The sequence below is a fragment of the Coturnix japonica genome, chromosome 1 (assembly GCF_001577835.2).
Source record: "Coturnix japonica isolate 7356 chromosome 1, Coturnix japonica 2.1, whole genome shotgun sequence".
Taxonomy (NCBI): Eukaryota; Metazoa; Chordata; class Aves; order Galliformes; family Phasianidae; genus Coturnix; species Coturnix japonica.
Window position 1 is genome coordinate 158,351,622 of NC_029516.1, and position 22,194 is coordinate 158,373,815.

Sequence of the window (22,194 nt, forward strand, 5' to 3'; positions counted from 1 at the left end):
GCAAATCTTCACTTGCCCATTTAGTCTTTAAAGAAGCTCTGCTACTGTGGGAGTCAAGCTGGTGTCCGAACTCTATGCAAAGTTTGTTAGCTGGGTCAGCGCAGAGGAAATGTTGACCATGTACACTAACATGGCCTGGAAGGGAGCGTTAAGGACAGCTGTAGATGACAGAAGTGCAGCATAGAAATGAAGATTGTTCCTGTCTGTATTGTAACTTCAGCAATGCCTAAAACTATTGGTAAAAACAGGCTGCGCCCCTGAGCTGAACTGCAGTAATTTTTCTTCTTCCTTTGTTTTTTCAGATGGATATGCATTTTCTCAAGAAGAACATGGTGTTGTCTCCCAGTCACAAGTTGTTCGATCCTACGACACAACCAAAAGGAGAAGAGAAATAGAATAAATGGTTCTTTGCTTGATGGGTGGTGGGAATAATGTGATTTGGATCAGTGCGTCCACTCTTAACACATTCTTGACTAGGGTTGGCAGCAGCAGCCAAAACACCAGAGAACTCATTTCTGTGGCCTTAGCCAACACGTTTCTGTATTCTCCCTGCAAACCTTGAGTAGTACATATTGTGGGGGGAAATCATTGTTTGACTTCAGTTGCAAAGCTCTGCCTAAAGTTTTGTTTATGTTGTTATGAAGCAGTTGACTGTGCTATGTGAGGTGTGAAATTAAAAACAATGTTTTACCACTGTTTAAAGCATCAGCATAAGGTTGTTCTGGGAGAAAAGCTGAAAATTTATGTTCCATGAGAAATCAGCCTTTGCTTAATTGGAACAGGGTGCTGAGATTTCCTGTTCTGTTACATACAGACCAGGAGCACACGGCTGCATGCAGACCTTATTCCCTCCAGCATTCACTGATCACTAGATTTAACTGAAATATTTAACAGACAATTTGGCATAAAAATTTTGATTGCAGTGGAAACGCAATCCGTAGCTAAAAATGCTTATTTGCCTTCTTATGACAGAATAACACAATAGCAATGAGTTATATAGAATACTTCTTGCCCACTTACGGGATTTATTAGGGCTCTATCTTAGCTTTCTGAAATCAGATTAATAGCTTACTCACACAGCCGGGCTGTGGGAGTTGGAGAGCTTGCCAGGTGGCTGTGTGGGGCACGTGGCATTCTCACACAAAGGAACTCACATAGATAACTCTGCAGGTTGTATTTCGATGTGCGCTTCAGATTTAGCCTGGGATTTTCCTCCATTACCCCATTCCCATTTTAACAATAGAAGGAACCGGTCGGGGCAGAGAGGTAGAAGTTGTTCACATCTGTAGACAGAAGAGCGTGTGCAGGCGCACGGGAGCCTTGTGCCGTGATCCTATGGCGGTGTTCCTCCGGCCAGGTGGGATGGACGGGCTGGGGAAAGTTAAGAAAGGTTAACACGGCTGTGTGTGCACGTGCACACAGAGCTGCTCATTGTGGGGACAAGGCCTGCTGTTTGTTTGTGCGGCCCTTCTCTAGAGCAGATCCGTCCGCGGGCTGCCTGCCCTCTGCGTGGCGAGCCCTGGGAAGAATGCTGCCTTCACTGACTCGCTCTGTGAGTGGGGCAAGCGTGCTGCTGCATACATTGGCACTATGGAAAAAGAAGGAAAACTGGGGCATAATTTAAAGCTGAAAGAGCTCTTAGAAAGCTTATGCTGTCCTCCAGACAAGTTCTATTAATTTTAGTCGCCAAGCCACGTTTCTGAATAGCATAAAGTAAATACTGCTGTGTTCTAGCCGGGTTTTGTGGTTAATGTATATACTACATCTGTGCGTTTAAGAAGTTGGCGCTGTTTCTTGCCCTATTGACCGTCATCCAGAAACTTTTGTTGATTTGAATATATCCGAAAGCAATTTGAAGATGAATATTTATGCTTAGCAAAGAGAAAAAAAAAGCTGGCCTGGCCCACTGGCTTCACCTCGCTGATGGGCTGTGAGCGGATGCCGGTGCTCCAGCAGAGCAGGCCAGTTCCCAATGCCACCTCAGGGGCCTGAGTCTCCTCCCAGGTTAAGAAGAAGGTTTGGCTCCTGCGGCACCAGGCGGGATCGCTCCTGGATTAGGTCGATGGCTCAGAGGGAAAAGTCATCACCTTCTTTCTGCAGTGCTAATGAGACAATTATGCAATAGGGGGAAATTGCAAATAATTTTGCCATAGGCGTGAACATCGAGGGGCCAAGTGTGTGCGTGTGTGTGTTTTTCTGGGAGATTACTTTTGTTCAAAGGCAGGGATTCTGGGGGAGAGAATAAATAAGGGGAGGCTAAACCTGATCCCGGGAGCTTGCAGATCTTAATCCCGATCTAACCTGTTAAACAGTTTATTTCATTTAGAAGCAAAATCTTTTTAGGAAATGAGTGGTGTCTTCGAATCTGCAAACTGCTCCTTCCTGCTGTAGCACCACAAGGAAAATTAACTTCTCACTGAGACAACGTGAGATCAGCTCACTCTTTGTATTCTGAGCCACACATAAACATCGGTATGTAAACAGTTTGGAGGTTTTTCTTGAGGATGCTGAAAAAAAAAAACGTTTGAAAACCTCTGAATAAAGGAGAAGGGCAAATAAATGTGTTGAGCAGAGAACAGAAGGGATCCCAGAGTCTTTTCTGTTCTTAACGCGGTCCAACAAACGTTTTACAGAGCCAATGAGGGGTGCCGGGGAGGAGCAGCTGCCATCCGATGTGATTTATTTTATTGGCGCAGGCCGTGGGCTGCATCGCTCTGACCTCTCTGTAAATTGAGGTCAGAGGGGGGGCATGAAGACAAACCCTCCCTCGAGCGAGTGGGGGCTTGGATCGAGGTACGTGTGTTGGATGTCAGCTCAATGGGAATTACACATGGGGTTTGTCACACAGCTATACAGTATGTGACACCGGGGCTGGAGGGTCAGGCTTTATCATCACTGTAAGGCCTTAATCTCTATCTGAGTTAATCCTGCGGAGCCCACCCAGGTCAAGGCCTGGCATTTTTCTTGTTCTTTGGAGTCGTTACAGGAATTAATCTGTTGTAATACACTGTAGGCTGGATGTTGGAGTTGCTTGCTGTTGTGAACAATGATTAGGCGTATTCCAGTGTCACATTAACAACAGGAGAAGGGCAGCTGTTCTGTATCAGCAGGATTCCCCGTTCATTAACACAAATGCACGTAGCAATAACAGCAACCTTTGAAAGCACTCTGTGGAGATGGCATCATGTAGACAGGGTAGCGGAGCAGAGGGAATGGGAGGTTTCTGCTTGACTGTCCAGATTTAACTACCTGGGGTTGAGTGGAGAAGGGTTTCTTCAGCAGCTCTCTGCACTGGCCACAGTGGTGGGGCTTGGTTCGGTTCGGGTCTTCTTCAGTATTCAGGAAGAAGTCACGATTTTCCTGAGTTAAATCTGGATCTGGTTGCTCCTTTTGCTTACACCGCAGTTGTCATTTGCACACAAGGTGCCCTTCCTTTGGCAGCCACATCGTAACAACTGAGCAGAGCTGAGACATTTCCTCTTCCCCGCCAGGGCTGCAGGCCTTGCTGTGTGGGGCTGGCTGGGAAGTCAGGAATTACTTGTCAAGCAGAAATGGCAAATAACCAATACAAGTATCCGAGTCAAACTAAGCTGCTAATGTATCTGAATTGTGTCTGGAGTTAGCACAAACTAACATTGCAGGGATGTAAATTAAGATAGCAGTCAAGCCTCACTGTCGGCACTTCACCAGCCCACACACTTGTCCATGCGTGCCAGAAGTGTGCAGGCTCGGCCTGCCCCGCCAGCAGCACACAGCAGATGCTGCACGGAAGGCCTCAGTTCCTAAGCCTGCATGATTTTTGCAGCGTGTACTTGGGCGTGTTGGCTGAGAGACAATCAGTGCACCCTGAGCAGGTGCTCACCCACAGCAGCACGCTGGATTTGTCAGCTCAATCCCTGGTTTAATGGCATGGAGGGTATTTTACCTTAGTCTTGGATCATCGCATTATCAATCCCTTAAACTTCCATTAGTTTTCAGGACACACTCCTGGCCTCTCACTGAGCCTACTGCTGAGCAGGGCACAACAATAGGAAACACCACAACAGGTCTTTCCAGCCATAATGGGTTGGGGGAGAAATTGGCTGTGTCTGTGCTGTATCTGCTCCATTTGGGCAGATACATGCTCAGTCTCTGTGCCACTGGACAAGCTGCTTGAAATCTGTAGGGTTTCTCTCACAGCATCTCTATGGATGCTGAAGCAAAACGTTAAGTGTGTAAAGGACTGATTTGGTGCAGGCAGGCCTAACAATGAAGGAAAGCCAAAATATTGCCCAGGTGTCACCGCGCGTAACCGTGAGGTCAGCACCCCTGTAATTACAGAGTGATGAAGCTGAGGGAGAGAAAGCCAACATTTAGAGAAAGACATGATTGTTTGAGGTTTTGGCCACCTTACTGGGTGGCTTCCCCCAGAAGATGTTCCAGATGTTGTCTTGGCATAAATTAATCCCCTTCCAAACATCTGCTGGGCTTCTCGGAAAACATGGAGTTGAACAGCTGCCATGTGTGCTCTGCTCTGCTTTGCCTTTCTGGTTGATGTTCTGGTTTAGGAGGTGAGTGCAGACGCACTGCCCTTACCTCCAGCAGCACGTAGACTGAAAGCAGCCCCAAGCAGCTCCCAGCTCTCCTCAATCAGGGCCTGGGCTGATCCCCAGCAGTGAGGTGGCTGATCCTTGTGGGTCTGTGTGGGAAAATCTGCCCCAAAGTGCAGCCATTGGTCCGGGAGGTCACACATTCAGCGGTCTGAGTGACAGGATCCTCACCCACATCTTTTTCATCAGCGAGCAGAGTCATGTGCGTGTCTGTCATATCTGTGCTCAAATTGCTTAAATATTGTTACAGATGGAGAGGTTTTAATCTGGGCATGCAGCGCGGAGCGGTGCTGTGGGGGAATGTTTAATTGGCTCCCAGCAGAGCAGCGGGAGCTGGGTGCCGTGTGGGTTTTCCTCCAGAAGCCTTCCCATTTTCACCTCCTGTTCATGTCCTCTGGTCGTTTCAGCGCAGCATCGCGTTACAGTGGGGTTTGTTTCCCTCCCAGACTGAATACAAACAAAGGTCATTTACTCGTGTTTTTAGAAGGTTCTGAAAACTTAGCGAATTTGTAGCTTGGAACAGCACTGTTGACTGTTGTATGTCTGCACAAAAATATTTCCAATAAACCTTTTGTTAAAGCAACTCAACGGACTCAGGCTTTTTTTGTTTTATCCACTCCACAAGTTCTGCAGCGAGAGCTCAGCGTTGAATGCACTGGACATTTCACCTGCAAAGCTGCTGTCAGGGTCAGTTTGGGTTTTTATTACCTTCTGGGGATGGGGACACCTCTGTTAGTGCCATGGGAGAGAGCTGGGTTCTTCACAGCGGGGTGAGTCAGGCCCAGCCACAAGGATTGTGTCTGGGTAAGAGCAGTGCCGGCAGGCTGACGGCATGTGCCTGGTGTTTGAATGGTGTCAGGAGGAGGAGACCAGTACCAGGTGACTGCTGTGTGTTAACCATCCACCCAGTAGAGCTCTAGTGACCTCAGGGAGAGAGAACTGCACGATCCCCATAGAAAGTAAAAGTGCGTGGGCCTTAGCAAAGATCTCTTTGTCCAGATACTATTAGATACTGGTGTTAAATAGATTTCCGCAGGAACAAAATGCATATTTATACGTAGTCTGGCTAAAACAGTTCGTCTTTAGGGTGCTATAACTTGATGTTTTTTTCCTTGCAGATTGTCGCACTGCTGACTGAGCCATTTTTAAGAGCCTAGAGAGACTCGTTTCAACCAACAAATTACTTCTGGATTTTTTAAATGTAGGAAACAAAGAGGGGTTGTAAGCCAAGTTTCCCCATTTGCTTTACAAGTCACTGTTGGAGCACGTTTCCAAGTGCTTTTATCCCAGAAGCCCTGGTACCTGCCTCTCCTTTCCTGATGTATCCCCCTGTGCCACAGCCTGGCACTGAGAGCAGAGACCCCTCGCACTGCCACATGAGCACCTGCACCAACATCAGACTGGTGATAGATATGAATAAAGCTTTATTCACCTGGCTGTGGGAGAAGGTGATGGCTCCCTGCACTGTACTCTGCAGTGTGCTGGGAGCGAGATAACCCTTGGAATTACTAAGCGTAACGAATTGTTTCTTACACCCCTGATTAGAGACATGAGTGAATTACCCCTCTGCACCCCCAGCACTGTGACAGATGAGCGCCCGCTGCTCGCGGCCCCCAGCACACATTTGCAGGAGCAGCTGCTGAGGCTGTCGCCGGCGTCCTCGGTGCCTCATACCAGACCAAAACGGAATCAAAGGCCCCAAACCCTGAGATTAATGCTCGAGTCTGAAATGGCAGCACTGAAAAATACAAGTGTAACTGAGAAAGGTCCGGTTGAGGAATGTTAAGCGGGAAGATTTCAGAAACATAATCCTTTTGTGTGAGCTTGCTACGGCAGCACCCAGCCACCGAGCACTGCCTTCCCCAGGGGCAGCCCTGAGCCCTCAGCTCCACCCGTGTTGACTGAGAGGTGAGTCCCCATTAACATGGCAGGAGCAGAGGGTCTCCTGCCTCTTCCTGCTCTGCAGTGGAGTGGTAACATGCATGGTAGTGCTCACAGACCTTGTGTCTGACAGTGCCTGATGGCAAAGAAGCCTCAGCACAGCTGTCACAGACAACAGCACTCGTTTGCTGGCCCCTGACAGATGCCGTGGGTTGGTGGTTTGTGCTGGAAGCCAGCACCCAGTGCTGGGGGGAGAGGAGACTGGGAGACTCCCTGCACACAGCAGGATGCAGGTCTGCCTTTAAACCAAGCCCCTGGGTGTGATGGTGCACCAAGCACAGCCGTGGCATTCAATTTGCACTGCAGGAAACTGGGAACCCCGTTTTCCCCACAACGGGACTTTGGCAGCAATGCAGAGTGTTGGCTGTGTGAAGGCACCGGGATTCTTTTTCTCAAGTACAAACACTGAGTAGTCAGCAGCTGCATAAGCCAATATTTACTTCTGGGGTAATAAATCACAGCACAGGCTGTGAGCCACAAGGGATGCTCACCTCAGAGGGACGTCCTGTGCAGAGCCAGACCTGTCCCTGGGGCACAGCAGCACAGCCATCCATCTCTGTGGGCCTCTTGCATGTGGCTCATGGCTGACATGCCTCAATGTCTGGGGAAGAAGGGAAGGTGGTTTGGTTGTTGTGTGAGCACAGTGCTCTGATGGGATGCCACCCCGCCCTGGCTAAACAGCACTGAGTCCTATTCCTTTTGTTTCTCCTACTCCTTCCTACTCAGTTTTAAGTCAACCTACAAACCAGATGGTGCCATGCCAATGTGCTGCAGCGCTAACCATGATGAGTTACCAACCAGCCTGATGGGAAGCAGCTCATCCTCTTTTTTTAATTAATCAACATTTTCCAGCTTGACGTATCATCATTCTCAGCTTTACTGGAGGTTTTCTGAAGGACTGAAAAGGCAAATAAGGTTTGCTTCTCTGAAAGCAGTGGGCTAGAAGGGATGTCATTGCCACTCTTACTTGGACACTTGAATTGTGCTTTTGCTATCAGAAGTCTACTGAGTGCATGAAAGGACCCTGCAGCAGCAGACAAAGGGTTGCCTTCAGTGTTTGGGGTCAGTTTTCTATCAGATTTCCTCATTTACTACTGACAGGTGAAACATGAAAAGGAAAGCACAGCTTCGCACCGAGCAGCAGATACCAGCAGGTACAGCACAGTGGCATCGCTGCCCCACTGGGAACAGAAATAACCACCCAGAATGATCACTATTAAGAAAATGAAATACTTGACCAAAGCTTTCCATCTGGGAGCAGAAATAAGCGCTCCAAAGGTTGTGACCCATGTCACACCCCATGGTTGCCTCATGAAGAAACAAGGTCCCCAGCTGCATGCTCTGAACAAGCCGTGTGCCATGCAATTGCTTGCCAAGTGCTTGCCTTCCTGCAATCACTGCTTGGAAAACCAGGGAGGCATCACCTTTGGTGGGAAATGGGCTCATCTCCCACCAGAGCTGTGCTGCTACATAACTCCCCCACCTCCCTGCACGCTGCTACCTGCATGTGGGATGCAGGGAAGTGCTGCAAACCCCACTGAGGGCAGAGAAATAATAGAAAGGGACCTACAGAGAAGCAAGAAATAATACGAGCAGGAAACAATAAAATGAGCTTCAGCTTGGAAAAATACATGGGAATACATGCAGGGAATAATATTTAATAACAACTTCAGTGGGAGGAAAAGAATTGGGAGAGCAGAAAACGTGAAGGGCAGAGCTCCAGCAAGACCAAAAGTGGGCAGCAAGTGAGATGTTGTGGAAGGGAGGAGCTGAAGTTTCATGTGCTGATCCAGGACTTGAAATCTGGTTTGCTCTCATGTGGGATCACATTCCAGATTCAAGCACAGGATGCTGACTGCACTGAGCTCCACATCAGCACACACGGCAGTGCCTGGCAGCAGCTGTATGGTCGCTCTCAGATGCCAGCAGGGGTGGGGATGGAGCACAGGGCACAGAACCCCCAAGTGTTGCCAGTGACAGTGCAGCAGTGTGTGGCTTTGCTCCCCACCACCAACAGTCCCAGCTGGCACAGCCTGACCACTGCTGAGAAAAGAGCCTGCAATCAGTAGTAAGGTATTGAAAAAGAAGCACTGAAAAAGCGCTCGGTACGGGCCCAACTGCAAGGAAGTGAGAACAGATTTAAGAGGTGTAAACAGCGGGACAAACAGGAGGAATTGTTCGGGGCAGTCTGGGGAGATGAAGCTGAGTAACGGGATGAGAGCTGGCAGGGCCTGCAGGCACAGCGCTCAGGAGGGCTGAGCATGGGGCTATGGGAGAAAGAATTAGAAAGGAGGGAAAGACAGAAACTGCATAGCAAATAACCATCCTGCTGCAGCACCCAGCAGCCTGCTGAGCACGGCTTCTCTTGCTTTCCTGCTGGGGTGCACCCACACCACAAAGCCCTGCTTCCTATTCCTGCCAACACCACTCGGCCTTGCAGCACCTCCAGGGCAGCTGCTGTGGCTTCCAACAACTGTGTGACAGCGCAGCCTTGGCTTCGCTGGGACACGTCGTTACAGGAAGGGGGAAGCGGGGCACTGAGTGCACACAGAAATGACTGCGACAAAGCGAACAAAAGGAAAAGTCACACCATAAAGTATTTATTAAGAAACAAAGGGGGCTTTTTTTTTTCTTCATTTGTAAGAAGCACTTCAAACCAAGTGCCCTGCCAGAGATTTAAAAGCTGTATCAAACGTTAACATTGGTTTTACATTATTATACATGACATTAAAAAAAAAAACAAACCAGCACATCTCACAAACTTCCTCTTATTACAACTCGGGTCTCTTTTCCTTCTGCTGTAAATTATTTTCTACAGATTTAAATTTAACTTATTCTTTTTTTTGTTTTTCATTTTCTTTTTTTTAAAGAAGTAAACAATATACAAAGAGTCACCTGAATGCCAGGGGTCTCAGCAGGCGCCCTGGCAGGGGAAGCCAACCACCCCAGGAGGCCATCGGTCTCAGCACAGTGGGGGTCAGTACCGCGCTTGTAGGAGCTCAGTGCCTGGGGAGAGCCCGGCCAGTGAGAGCAGAGCTGATCCAAGTCACCCATTCACCTTTGTCCTCCGTGGTCACAACCGTTTTGTTTATCCCTTCTGCAGATGACTGTGTGTGTGTGCAGCACGTTTACAGGCAGATTGTCACACTTGGTGATGCTTCCACGCATCCACATGGTTTGAAGAGAGACGTACAGAAATAGCAGCGTCTGGTTATTGCTACGTACTGATGCAGTATCAGACAAGGAATCCTCTGCTGGCTCTGCTCCGCTTGTCACGACAGCTCGCTCCAGGTTTTGCCCATCCCACACAGCTGCAGCACTTGGTGCCACTGCTGGGGATGCTGCTGCTGGAAGGGCCCGCAGCCACAGGGCGAGCTTTGTCACCAGCCTGATGGGTCGGTGTTTGGGGGGTGATGCTGACAGAGGTGGATGGAAGCTGCGGCTTGAAATCAGCTCCAAGGGCAGCCAGTGTCCTGCAAGCGCTGCTGGTGGCAGGAGGAGCAGGCAGCTCACACCCTGCTCGGAGCAGAAGTTCGCAGAAAGAAAGCAAGCTTGTGCCAACCACTACTGGTTCTCAGCCTAGAGGCAAAATCAAACCACAAAGGGTTTCAAGTGCACCAGAAGAAAGGGATGAGCAATTGGTGCACTCCTACATAATGTGATTCCTACATAAATACCAGGAAGGGAAGCTGCTCTCGCAGAACTGAGCACCACATGGCAGTACACCCCACAACGTCACAGGAGCCAGAACCAGGAACCAAGCACACGACGGCTGCCCTGTCCAGCTCTGTCACAGTGGGAAATGTCACTAGGAGATGGGATGAGGAGAGGAAAAAGGCTTTGTGAGCACTGCGCTCTCGTTCTGTGTAACAAAGCTCTTCCACGAACTAATTAGGCAAAGACTTCTGACCATGTCACACCTGAAGGGCACTTAATGGCAGCGGCATTATCTCACAAGCACAGTGATCCGAAATGCATATGCATTTCCAGCATAATCCTTTGCCACTGTAAATCATGCACGGGAATGAAAGCGTATCTGGAAACGTTAATGCAGCGGTATCATCCTACAGTTTCTGGCAGCGGACCTCGATGAGAATAAATGGTTTATAAACTCTGTCTGACATGCATGAGCCTTCCCAAATTATTTACAAGCGCTGTTCAGGGAGCCGCGTTCCAAAGAAGTATTTCTCCTCTGCTCAGTTCAGAAACTGAAAACACACCGCAGCAGGCAGCTACACGGTGACCGCCGGGTACATCTTCTGCTCTCCACCAGCATGTGGGTACGGGGACTGGATCTGCCGGTAGCCACCCTGCAGCCCATCCAGGAACTGGGGCACAGGGGCGAGCGGCACCGCGTCGTGTGGGACAGCATAGCCCACGTAGGGCGGGTGCAGGAACTGGCCCTGGTGCGGCACGATTTGGGTGGCCTGCTGGCAGTTGAGCACCGAGAAGTTGGTGGGCATGTTGACGTAGACATTGTTCATGGTGCCCTCGGGGAGGCAGCAGTTGGTCTGTGAGCGGGTCGGAGGGGCGCGGGCCCCCGAATTGGCGCTGGAGCTGGAGCTGGCAGCAGTGCTGGACTGGCGTGAGGATGAGCCGCGTGACGCGCCTGTGCTGGCGATCATGGGGATGGTCTCCATCAGGCGGGCGCCGGCGGGAGCGTGGCTCTGCTGAGGCTCCTGCTTGGGCCGCAGGCAGCGACAGCAGCAGGCGGCCACCAGTGAACCCACGATGATGAAGGCGACAAAGACGGAGCCGACAATGAGGAACGGCACGTAGATGGGCACTGCAACGGCAAGGAGAAGGTGGGCAATGGGATGTGAGCAGGACGGCCCCTTCACCCCACAGCCAAACCACCCCCAGGACACAGTCTGGTATTCAGGATGTGCATGTGGCAGTCAGAAGCAGAACCGCAGCCCAACGAGAGTCCTGGGAGCAACCATGGCATCTGAGTGGATTGGGTCTCCAGACCAGGAACACCCAGCAGGAGAGCAGAGCACCCAGCCGTAGCAGTGCCCCAGGAATGAGGCCAGGAGCTGGAGCAGCCCCAAGGATGGCCATCACCGCTCCACACATCAGCCCCGGCTCTGCACAGGGACTGGGGCTCTACCACCACATGCAGTGGGATTTGAACGCAGGGCAGCAGCGGTGACAGACAGCCTTGTGAGGGACTAGGAGTAACGTGGGGATGCAGTCCCCCTCCAGCACTCCCCAAGGCTCTATATGAGTCTGGGTCTCAAATCACCACTAAAACCCACCCCATGAGCAGAGCTCAGGGCCGGACCGGAGGGCGAACGAAGCCCTGCGCTGAGCTCGGCCGGTGACCCAAAGGCTCAAATCCTTCCCCATTTCTCCTGTAACTCCAACACTGCCGAACACGCCGGGCTCACACGGCACCGTGCTCCCGGCAGGTGCACGGCTCGCACTTGCTGCTCTGCACACAACTTCTCCGACATCGAACCTGCCCCGTTCACAACATCGCGGCAGCGAGGCTCAATGGCAGCGGGCGCGCTGCAGAACCCCCGGGGCGGCTTTAGAGCTGCGGTATAAGACTCCAACCGATCCCTGACGTTCCATGGTATGAAAAGCCGCCCGCAGCAGGGCTACAGGGGCTCGAGTTCCCCCCGTCGCCCCCCCGTGCGGTCCATTCGCTTTTCCTCTTCGTTTACAGCCGGGCTGCAGCAGCACCGGCACCGCAGGACGCGTGAAGCGCCGTCCATCCGCACGCTCCAAGTACCGGCGGACCGCCGAGCGGAGCCGAGCGGAGCTGAACGGAGCGTCCGCCCGAGGAAAGCGCGGCCCCGTCCCGTCCCCGCGAGCCGCCCCGTCCCTCACCTGCCGCCCCGTCGGTGCCGTCGCGGGGCCGGCCCTGCTCCCCGCCGCTCTGCCGCCGGTCGTTGTCGCAGCCGCCCTGGTCGAGCCGCGCCTCGGCGCTGGAGCAGCAGTACCGCAGCGCGCAGCTGCCGCAGCAGATGGTGGCGTCGCCGCCGTCGAAGCGCTCCGGGCACTGGAAGCCGTCCCGCCAGCCGCCCTGCCCGTCCATCCAGCCGTGGCAGTACTCGCCGCTCCCCGCCGCTCCCGCCGGCAGCAGCCAGCCCAGCGCGGCCAGCAGCAGCGAGCAGCGCCCGCCCCACATGGCGCCGGGTCAGAGCCCGCCCGCGCCGGGGCAGCGCCGCCCGCCCCCCGAAGGCTCCCGCCGCCGCCGCCGCATGCCCGGGCCTCGCCCGCCGTGGTGCGGAGCCGGGCGGCGGCGCCGGTCCACGTTACACCACGTTACACCGCGCTACGCCCCGCCCGCCGCCACGGCCCGGCCCGCGGCCGCCATGGGCACGGGGACGCCGCGCTGCCGCCTCCGTGCGCCCCGTCCGGGCCCAACGCTGTGGGGGGGTGCCGCGCCCCGCCCTTATAGTGCCGGCAGACACAGCCCCGCGCATGCGCTCACCGCGGGACGGCCCACGGCCACCGCCCCGACGGCGCGGCCCGGCCCGGCCCCTCAGCACCGGCGGGAGCGGGCGGCACCTGCGGGGCGAGCGGAGCAGCCGGGGGGGCGGGTGCAGCCACGGGGAGGCACGGGATGGTGATTCCCGACCGCATGAAGCCAGCGGGGCGTGCACTGCGGGGATCAAGGACCGGCAAAGTTTGCGTGCCCCTCCGGAGCGGCGGGCAGCCCCTCAGCGACAGCCCGGGGCACCGCCTGCCTTGAGTTTGGGCTGCGCTCGCGTTTTCACGATGAGAAAACCCGCTTTGTTACCGGGCGCACACCCAGCACAGCGCTCCGTCCCGGCTCTCCCAGCCCCGTCCCGTCCCTGTGAGCCCGCAGCTCGCTCCGTGTGGCACCGCCGTCTGTGGCGGAGAGGCGGATTATTCCATCCTCAGCTGCCTCCTTTACTCATCCCCGTGCCCAGCCGAGCAGCTCGGGCACAGGGTGAGATCGTGGCTGGGCTCTGAGCTGCCAACTCAGGCACAGCCCGGCGCACTGTGGCCGTGCTGCCACCGTGTGACAGCGGCGGGAACGGAGCGCCGAGAGCCGCTGCCACAGAGCGGCACAGTCACAGAGTTTATTCCCGTTAGATATCCGTGCTTTCCAATGCACGTGTGTTCGGGAGAGAAAGGCGGCCTTTTACGGGCTCTCGTTTCCTGAGAAATAATTAAAACAAGTTGAGCCAAGGAAAAACCTCACTAGAGGGTCAGGACAGCAGGAGCAGCCCAGGCTGTGGTAACTGAAGCTCTGGGAGCAGGCCCTGGGCAGCAGCAGCCATCACTGTACTGGGTCCTGTGATATTATTAGTGCAAATGAGTAGAAAACTAAAAATGCATAAGAGTGTTTTATAGATTAGGAGATTTTAGCATGTTGCTTGCAAAACTAGTGAAAGACTATACTTGCTTGCAGCATTGCTGTTTTACTTAGCATCAAAAGTACAGATAAAACCCAACTTGGAGTTCTACTCTCATGGTCTGAGCTGTGAGCTCAGCCAGCGGCCCAGGCGGGGGATGGGCTGACTTGTGCTTCAGCAGTATCATAGAATTGCTCAGGTTGGAAAAGACCTTAAAGATCATCGAGTCCAACCACAACCCAACCATAGTACCCTAACTAACAACCCTCTGCTAAATCATGTCCCTGAGCACCACATCCAAACAGTTTTTAAACACATCCAGGGATGGTGACTCAACCACCTCCCTGGGCAGCCTATTCCAGTGCTTAACAACACTTTCTGTAAAGAAGTGTTTCCTAATATCCAACCTAAACTTGCCCTGGTGCAACTTGAGGCCATTTCCCCTCGTCCTGTCTCCTGTCACAGGTGAGAAGAGACCTGCCCCGCTCTCACTGTAAGCACCTTTCATATACTGGAACAGAGCAATAAGGTCTGCCCTCAGCCTTCTTTTTCCCCAGACTAAACAGCCCCAGTTCCTTCAGCCTCTCCTCATAGGACATATTCTCCAAGCACTTCACAAGCCTCGTTGCCCTTCTCTGGACCCGCTCCAGCACCTCCATGTCCTTTATGTACTGAAGTGCCCAAAACTGAACACAGTACTTGAGGTGAGACCTCACCAGTGCCGAGTACAGGGGCAGGATGACTTCCCTAGTCCTGCTCACCACATCATTCCTGATACAAACCAGGACACCATTGACCTTCATGGCCACGCTGCTGGCTCATATTTAGCTGCCTGTCCATCAGTACTATGGAGGCATACGAGGCATGCCAACACCCACCTGCTCCTACAGGGCTATTCCTGGGGTTTGGCCAGTAAGCTGTGACTGTGGGGTTAAGCAGTGCAGTGTTAGTGGCAATGGGTTGCTTTAGACAGGCATCAATTTCCATAGTGAGAAGATGAAATAGCACTTCCTGGCTGTCAGGGCCACTGTTAACAGTGTTAACAGTATTAGAGACCTTTGATGTTCAGCTTGGAGGAGCTGCTATTCAGCTACCTAACTGTGGAGCTAATAGACTAGCTTCAGCTACCCAACTGCACACAGCTTATACTCTTTCTCCACCCAACGCTGCATCCAACCGACAGCCTAAAAAGCTTCTTGTCACCTTTTCCACCCCTGTAAGAGCTCACACCAGACCGCTACTGAATTCTGAGTATTTATCAAGGCTTTTCCTTTGGCCATGAGCACCCCCTAGTGCCCAATCACCATCACCATCCTGGCTCACCGTTGTGATTGGGACGGTCAGCCCAAAAGCACACCCAGTGGTTCTGCAACACAGCACGTTAAGGACACACAGCCAACAAGGCGCTTCTTGCCCAGGAGGCAGATATCAGCCTCTGGTTAGAACGGGATTTTGGAGACAACTGCATGACATTTTACAACGGTGCTGTCCTTGGGCTGCCCGACTACACGCTGTACATTGACACCTGCATTGAAAAGAAGAGGGAAAATCGATCAGTTTGAGAGCTCTGTTGAACAAACCAGGAAACCACCTTTTGTCTGTTCAGCTGTTGACCTGGTAAGGTCAGGCACATGCTTTCCAAGTTCTCCATGTAAGAGTTCAGCAGAGCTGATCTGCTATCAGTTCTATGTCTAATTTTGCAGAAGCTTCTAAACTTAAGCAGCTCAGAGTGAGCTAGAATTGCCTCACTGCTGAAAAGTGAGGGAAGGAAGGAGCACGCTGATCTCTGGAAAGAGTTGTGAAGGCTGAAGCAACACCTGGCACACTCATCTCACTGCAGTGCTCCATGACTGCAGCACAGGGCCACAACTAGATTCCTGAGGCTGATAAGAAAGCACTGAGTAACAAACCTCACAGCAACGCAGCCAAGTCAGCCACAGGGATTGCTCAAATACCGGTGAAGAGGAAGAAAACCTTATTGCCTTAGAGAAAGGTGCAAGAAAACGGGAGTGTCCTGTAAACAAAAGGTGAGGCTGAGCAACTGTGCCTGTAAGAGCTTTGTAGGGGCTGTATGAAGGTGGCCCTCTCCTGCCACCCAGTGAAAGCAGCATTCTCTAACAGAGCCATTGGAATCCCAACAGAAACCCTTAGGGCTATTTTATTTCCCCACCGAGAAAACTGAACTACACTCACCTGTTTCTACCAACTAAACACAGCAGTTAAAATGCATAATTTAATGCTAGAAATTAATTTATTGCCCTTTATTCCCCCTTCCCATTACATATCTGAGCAAGAGTTCTCAGAAAACAAGCTGGTATAGCACAGAACTTATTTGCATGCTACAGCATGGATGCATTTTCCTGTAGGGTTACTCCCCATTTCTCATTAAACCCTGCACATTACTGCTTGTTTACCCTCTGCTGAGGCATTCCAGGAAACAGCACCACCACCAACAGGTAACAGGCGACTTAATAAAAGTAATTCAGGGTCTGATAATAGGTGAGCACTGGGAGGGAGAAAAAACAAACACCCAAATTACCATTGATGTTAAAAAGGCCACTCAGCCTAAGGCTCAACACAGTCACGTTAAGAATATACAGTCAGAACACGTGTACCAGGATCTGGATTTCAGAGGCCTCTGGTGAGGAAGATGCATGAAATCTTCCCAGCTCCCCCCCCATTTCAACCTCTTCGCTCCCAAGCTAAAATAAAACAGCAGATGTGGGTGGCAAGCAGCACACAGCAGCTTGTCAGTGACACAGGAAATATGGGTGTACAGCTTCTAAGATGATGGACCAGAAAGAGGTTCACAATGCAAGCAAACTGAGGCTTAACTCTGTCATACCCCCCCTTACAGATACTGCTATGAGAATAATGGAAAACCCAAGGTCCTTCTGGTGGAAGAGGCCACATAAATCAGTTCGCATCACAGCTGTACAAGGTATAACAAATAAAGAGAACCACATCCATCCCACTTCAATCTTCCCCTCTTTAAAGAGAAAACTCCAGACTTGATTTCATTCCACTGTGTGTAAGTACAGGTCAGCTTCTTAAGACACCTTATAGGAAACAGTCATCCCTCGAGTCTGTTTGTGTTTTGCACAATAATTGTATTGCACAGCTTCACATTGAAAGAATATTTCAAGCAACATATGCAGTGCTGAACCGTGAAAGTCATGGCTAAATTCAAAGTAACATTCTGGGAAGGTAATTATTTCAAATCCAATTTCAACCACTTCAGTTTGTACTACAGCATGCAATTATTCCATTATGTCATCAACTCCTCCACCTAGCCTAGAATTAAGGAGATACGGCTGCCTTAACATGAAGAGAAACAGAACAGATACACAGGAGGCTCAGCCTGCTTTAGAGCTGACAAATCTGACCTAGTGCTACGTTACAGCACAGCCCAGCTTCATATTGCTCAGTGTGAGGAGGCTCCAGACAAAAACCACAACCATTCCCTCCCTGCCTGGCCTTCCTTTCACTCCAGGGATGGAGGCCCTAACTTCAGCAGGGAAACAACCCATACAATCCTACATGTTAGCTGATGGTGGCTTTGGTTTCCCTACATAACATCGGAATACAACAGGAAACGACCTTTCAAATAGGCAAATATGTATTACAAGGATCACAGCATTTGTTTTATTGTTCGCACAATGGCAAGTTGCACATATGGACAGAGTACATACTTGGAGTTAGTTTCACAAATTAATACATTACAAGTCCAGTGGTTGAACATCAGTTATTAAAAAAGCAACAACAAAAGAATAAAACCATGGTGGTTTGGCCTGCAGCCCAACGTAAGCTCTTAAAAAGGTGAAATGAAAACATCACTTTTCCCCAAACATGAGAAACACAGCCTGAATTGCGAAGGAAGGGGCGGCCTGCAGGGATGCAACCACATACAAGTGTACAAAGGCGAGGAGTTCTGTGCTCGGTTTCTCTGAATTCTGCCAGATGAAGCGATAAACATCTGTCCAAAAGCAACCACTGCACACATCACTTCCAAAACATATAGAAGACAAAAACACTTCAGTAACTGAATGCAAATAACCCAATGCTTGAACAAAACAAGGAACAGAAACCCTTATGGTGCATTAAGTGTTCTAGCAAAAAAAGGTGCTTTTGTGAAAATGATAAGGAATGCTCATTTGATGCATCTTATACACAGAAAGCAACACTCAAATCTCAAGTTCCACGTTCACACTTCAACTCACACAAGGCAGCATGTACCTCCTTAGGATGCTTTCCAGATGTTTCTAGCACACACTGAATTGGAAATGCAGCACAAGCAGCAATGATGGAACATGCAGGATTCAGACTCTACTGTTGCAGTGGCATAACCTTCAAATTACATCATTTTCTCAATTCTTCAGGAGCAACTTGCTGTACTGTAGCTCATATTGAAAGCAGACATACAACTGCTCTCGTGTACGTGCTAGTAGCACTGACAAGCAGCAAATGGATCAGCTCTGATTTGTAGCAGTTAATTCCAATCATGGCTACAACAGTATAGCATACACACACACACACCCATCTGCAATGAAGAGCTCGTGCATGTTGACAGCTCTGCCTGCAGGCAGACCTGGTGGAATCTTGAAACCCTGCAACATCCTGCTGTGCAGCTGAAGGAAAAAACAGTTTGAGAACATTACCCAGGAAACGTCTGAGTCAAGATCTCAACTTCTTCTTTAAGAACTGGTTGAGAAATGGCTAAAATCAAAGAGTTCACATACCGCATCCACCAAACACTGCACACAAAACTTCATGAGAGAGCAGATGTTGGACTTCAGCTGGTCTTAAGCAACAGAACACGAGAAGCGATGATGGCACAGCCTGGGACCCACCGTTAGAAATCCAAAGAACGTCAAGATGTGGAACCACAGAGCAACGAGGACAAACAGAACACCAAGTAAAGGAGACCTGTCTGTGGGGAAAGGTTTGCACGTCTGGTTTTATTTTATACATATACATACACACTGATGTGTGCGCTGTACTGTATATATTTACATCCATATACACAGAAACACCCTGAAGTAGATTTAAAGGCCATATCCAGGAACAGAAGATATGAACTCTAGTATTTGTACTAGAATATACTTTATCTGTACAAAAAACAAATATGCATATATTCATGTGGTATAAAGCTTATTAACAAAAAATATTCTGCTACTAACATTAGTTTAAATAGATGGTTTTACAAGAATCTTTAATAATGCAGTATAGAACATTTCTAAAACTAGGGCCAAAAATAAAAATACATAAACAGGTTTCTATTCACAAGAAAATAGCTGTTCGGTACGATCCATTCTGTGTTTCAGACTAGGGAAAAAGTAGCAACTTTTTTTTTTCATTTTTATTTTGTATAAATCTCACGGGATGCAATTTAATCAATGCATCAAGCTAGAAAAATAGACTTCTCAGATGAACAAAGTTGATTCACTTCCACTTCCCCAAGCGGGCACCTATCTCTTCCCTCGCTTGTTTCCAGCCGGAGGTTTCTTCAGCTGAAGAAGTTGCCCTCCTGTCCCAAAGCCTGCAGACGCAGGATTAGACACCCCGAACGTCAAGCCAGCTGATGCTGTGATACCAGGATTGCTGAAGTTAAACCCAGATGTAGTCGAGCTGCCAAAGCCTTACAAAGGAGGGAAAAATATTTTAAAACATAGGTTATATCATTACTGCAAGTTTGTTTCTCCTTGGAGCTGTGAGCATCAGCCACTTTATTACTGTACTTACAGCACTTTATACCAACATGGATCTACAACAGTATGTCATGTTGCCAATACATGTAGACTTGCTATATCAGCTGGGACACTGCAGCTCTAACAGTCTACTTCAGTGACTGTAAGCAGCTCTAATCTTAGATCACAGCCTATTTACAACACCGCTATTCAATCAAACTGGCAGCCACGAGTCCCAGCGAATGTGCACAGTAATCGTAGTACTATGACCCCAGCTCAGGCTCCCAGCACTGCATGTTGAGATATGTATCGTGTATAACGCAGGGTGGAGGGGGAAGGCAGAGGTACAAGCGGACCATGAGCCCCACTTCTCCTCACAGCAAGTTAATGGTAAAGCTGGAAACAGAGCCCTCTGCCCTACTCACTATGGGCCACCTTTCCCTGTCCTCACAACGTAAGTGGCACAGATCCTACATTACATAAGAGGCAGGAAAGGCACAAAATCTCTTGCTAAATACCCAGTATCTGAAAACACCCTTTATGACCTGAGTCAAACAGCAGCCATGTACGCAAAGCTCTGGGAAAACTGAATGAACAGGTGAGCAAGTTCTGCCATTACTTATGTTTATATAAAAAAGGAGGGAGAAGTTACTGTAGCAAAACTCCATTTGGTTCGGCTACAAAGCAAGATCAGCTGAAGAAAATCCATTCACCATTTACAGCAACAGTAACACCACATCATTTTACTTTCGTTTTTGAAGTATAACCAACTTTATAATACTCAAAGAGAACTGGAGGATAAGTTTCCAAGTACCGGTTAACAAATACAAGTTGAAATGAGCCTGATGCTCTTCACCTAATGCTGCAGTAACACTTCAGAATCTAAGGTGGAATTCTCCCTCCTGTAATGTCTGGATCTGGATCAGACAATCATGCTACAATAACTCACATCTTGTTGAGGGAAAAACCAAGCCATTACTGACATTACAATGGTAACTGCAGCCCTTCAGCATACAGCTGCCTGTGCACAACTCGCTGTGTAATAAGCACGTGCATCTCAAGTACATCTAATGACATTGTCATTTGGGCTTCACCCAAACCTTCTGGACTAATCGGTCTCTCATCCTAGAAGGTAAAGGGTGAAGCAGATGTCACTGTCCTTTCATTTTCCTGTTAGCTCTGAGCACTACATAAGATTTCAAAAGAATAAATCAGTTTTTCATCTGGAAATCCCATGAATGAAAAAAAAATCTTTAATAACACAAGCTGTTCTTTGTAAGTTAAATCTATCTCTTCAAGTTTGATGAGATAGCATGTATCAGTTGCTATAGAACACATGTACACAATCCACAGTGAAGTTGTATGTGATACACTTTGCTCCTGGCACTGTGGATGTGAACTGCCTCCATGCAGCTGCTTCTGGATGCAGGGCTTATTTTGAATAATGAAGGGGAGGCAACATGAACTTCAGGTAAAGTTAGAAAAAGAAAGGTGCATAAGCTGTGTGTGACAGGCAGCTGAGAAGATGTTTAATTTACCTATGACCCAGGAAGCAATGGCTGTACAGGTGCTATTTGGGAGAGCCACAGAAGTGTGGACAGGTCAAAGGGAAATTAATCTAGAAGGCTTTGACCTACAATTTTTCAATAGTTTTTTCCTTTTACACAGAATATTCAAATGGAAATGTTTAGAAATCAACTTTCAACAAGACATACACAGTTTTAGAGGGACGAGTAGCACACAGCCTTAAGTCATGGCTACAGCATCATCAATAATTTCCTGGCTGAAATTACCATTATTATGTATCAACAATTCCTTTCAGGAAGTAAGCGACCACCTGCCCTTTGGAGACACAAACTCAGTGTCAGCCTTAAGGACCTTAGAGTCCACTTTGCTCACTGGGCATTTGCACCTCTGCTTCATAGAAGTTGGAAAAGACTTTCAAGAAAAATCAAGCTCAACCATCATCGTGGCCTACAAAGTCCCGTCACACACACTCAAGCAATTCAAACTTCATGCAAACCCTTCAGAGAGGTAACAAATAAAAGACAGAAGCTTTCTGATAACAGGTTGTGGTAATTTTTGTTCTTGTTTGATTCAGTGCCACAGTTCAGCAGATGTCAAAACCAATCTCCTCCTCCTCCATATCACAACAGGTACTCATTCAAAATGGATTTCCGGCACAGCTCTGGCTGATTTTTACTAAAGCCTCTGTTACATAATTTGCTCATGGCTACATATTGATTATAGACAGCTTCACTTTCCAACGGTAGGAGCAGGTCCTTCCATGACCCCATTCCATTGCCTCTTGTACCACCATACTGACACTGCTACTCTTCAATAACAATTCTCCCCTACGAATTTCCAGCTGTGATTTGAAAGCATGCTTAGTATCTCAGTTTTCATACAATCACTCCCCCACAATATTATCTCTAAAAATTCAGTGGTGTTTTCTCTCCTCCTCTCACCATTTTGGGAATCATTGCTCTTAACAACATTCCGCTTCAATCAGTCATTTTGGTTGCCACTAGATAAATAAAAAGTTAGGGATTAAGACTGACTTGTCATTAAGAGTTGGCTTTTCACAACAGAAGGAAGCTCCGCCTGCATTTCAGAGTGAGATATGAAACATTTGTTTCATTG

At 49.4% G+C, this 22,194-nt stretch overlaps 3 protein-coding genes across 11 annotated transcripts in view; 1 reads left to right on the forward strand and 2 right to left on the reverse strand.

Moving 5' to 3' along the window:
- The window catches only part of ATP8A2 (ATPase phospholipid transporting 8A2), a 280,358-nt gene extending 275,186 nt beyond the window's left edge, over positions 1-5,172 (forward strand). For all 5 annotated transcript variants that reach the window (XM_015852108.2, XM_015852111.2, XM_015852110.2 and 2 more), the window contains one exon: positions 303-5,172. In XM_015852108.2, coding sequence (XP_015707594.1) covers positions 303-400 — 98 coding nt within the window. In that variant the 3' untranslated portion in view covers positions 401-5,172. The remainder of the gene's footprint in view (positions 1-302) is intronic.
- Positions 5,173-9,108: 3,936 nt separating this feature from the next.
- On the reverse strand, positions 9,109-12,898 carry SHISA2 (shisa family member 2). The gene is made up of 2 exons (XM_015852107.2): positions 12,366-12,898; positions 9,109-11,316 (listed from the first exon to the last, which is right to left on the reverse strand). Exons 1-2 carry the CDS (start codon positions 12,664-12,666, stop codon positions 10,763-10,765), a joined length of 855 nt encoding a protein of 284 aa, XP_015707593.1. The 5' UTR covers positions 12,667-12,898; the 3' UTR covers positions 9,109-10,762.
- Positions 12,899-15,105: 2,207 nt separating this feature from the next.
- Positions 15,106-22,194, reverse strand: part of NUP58 (nucleoporin 58) — a 32,782-nt gene continuing 25,693 nt past the window's right edge. For 4 of the 5 annotated variants that reach the window (XM_015852106.1, XM_015852105.2, XM_015852102.2 and 1 more), the window contains one exon: positions 17,483-19,502. In XM_015852106.1, coding sequence (XP_015707592.1) covers positions 19,333-19,502 — 170 coding nt within the window. In that variant the 3' untranslated portion in view covers positions 17,483-19,332. Of the gene's footprint in view, positions 15,390-17,482; positions 19,503-22,194 lie in introns of those variants that run through there. The other variant, XM_015852104.1, reaches the window with a different exon arrangement.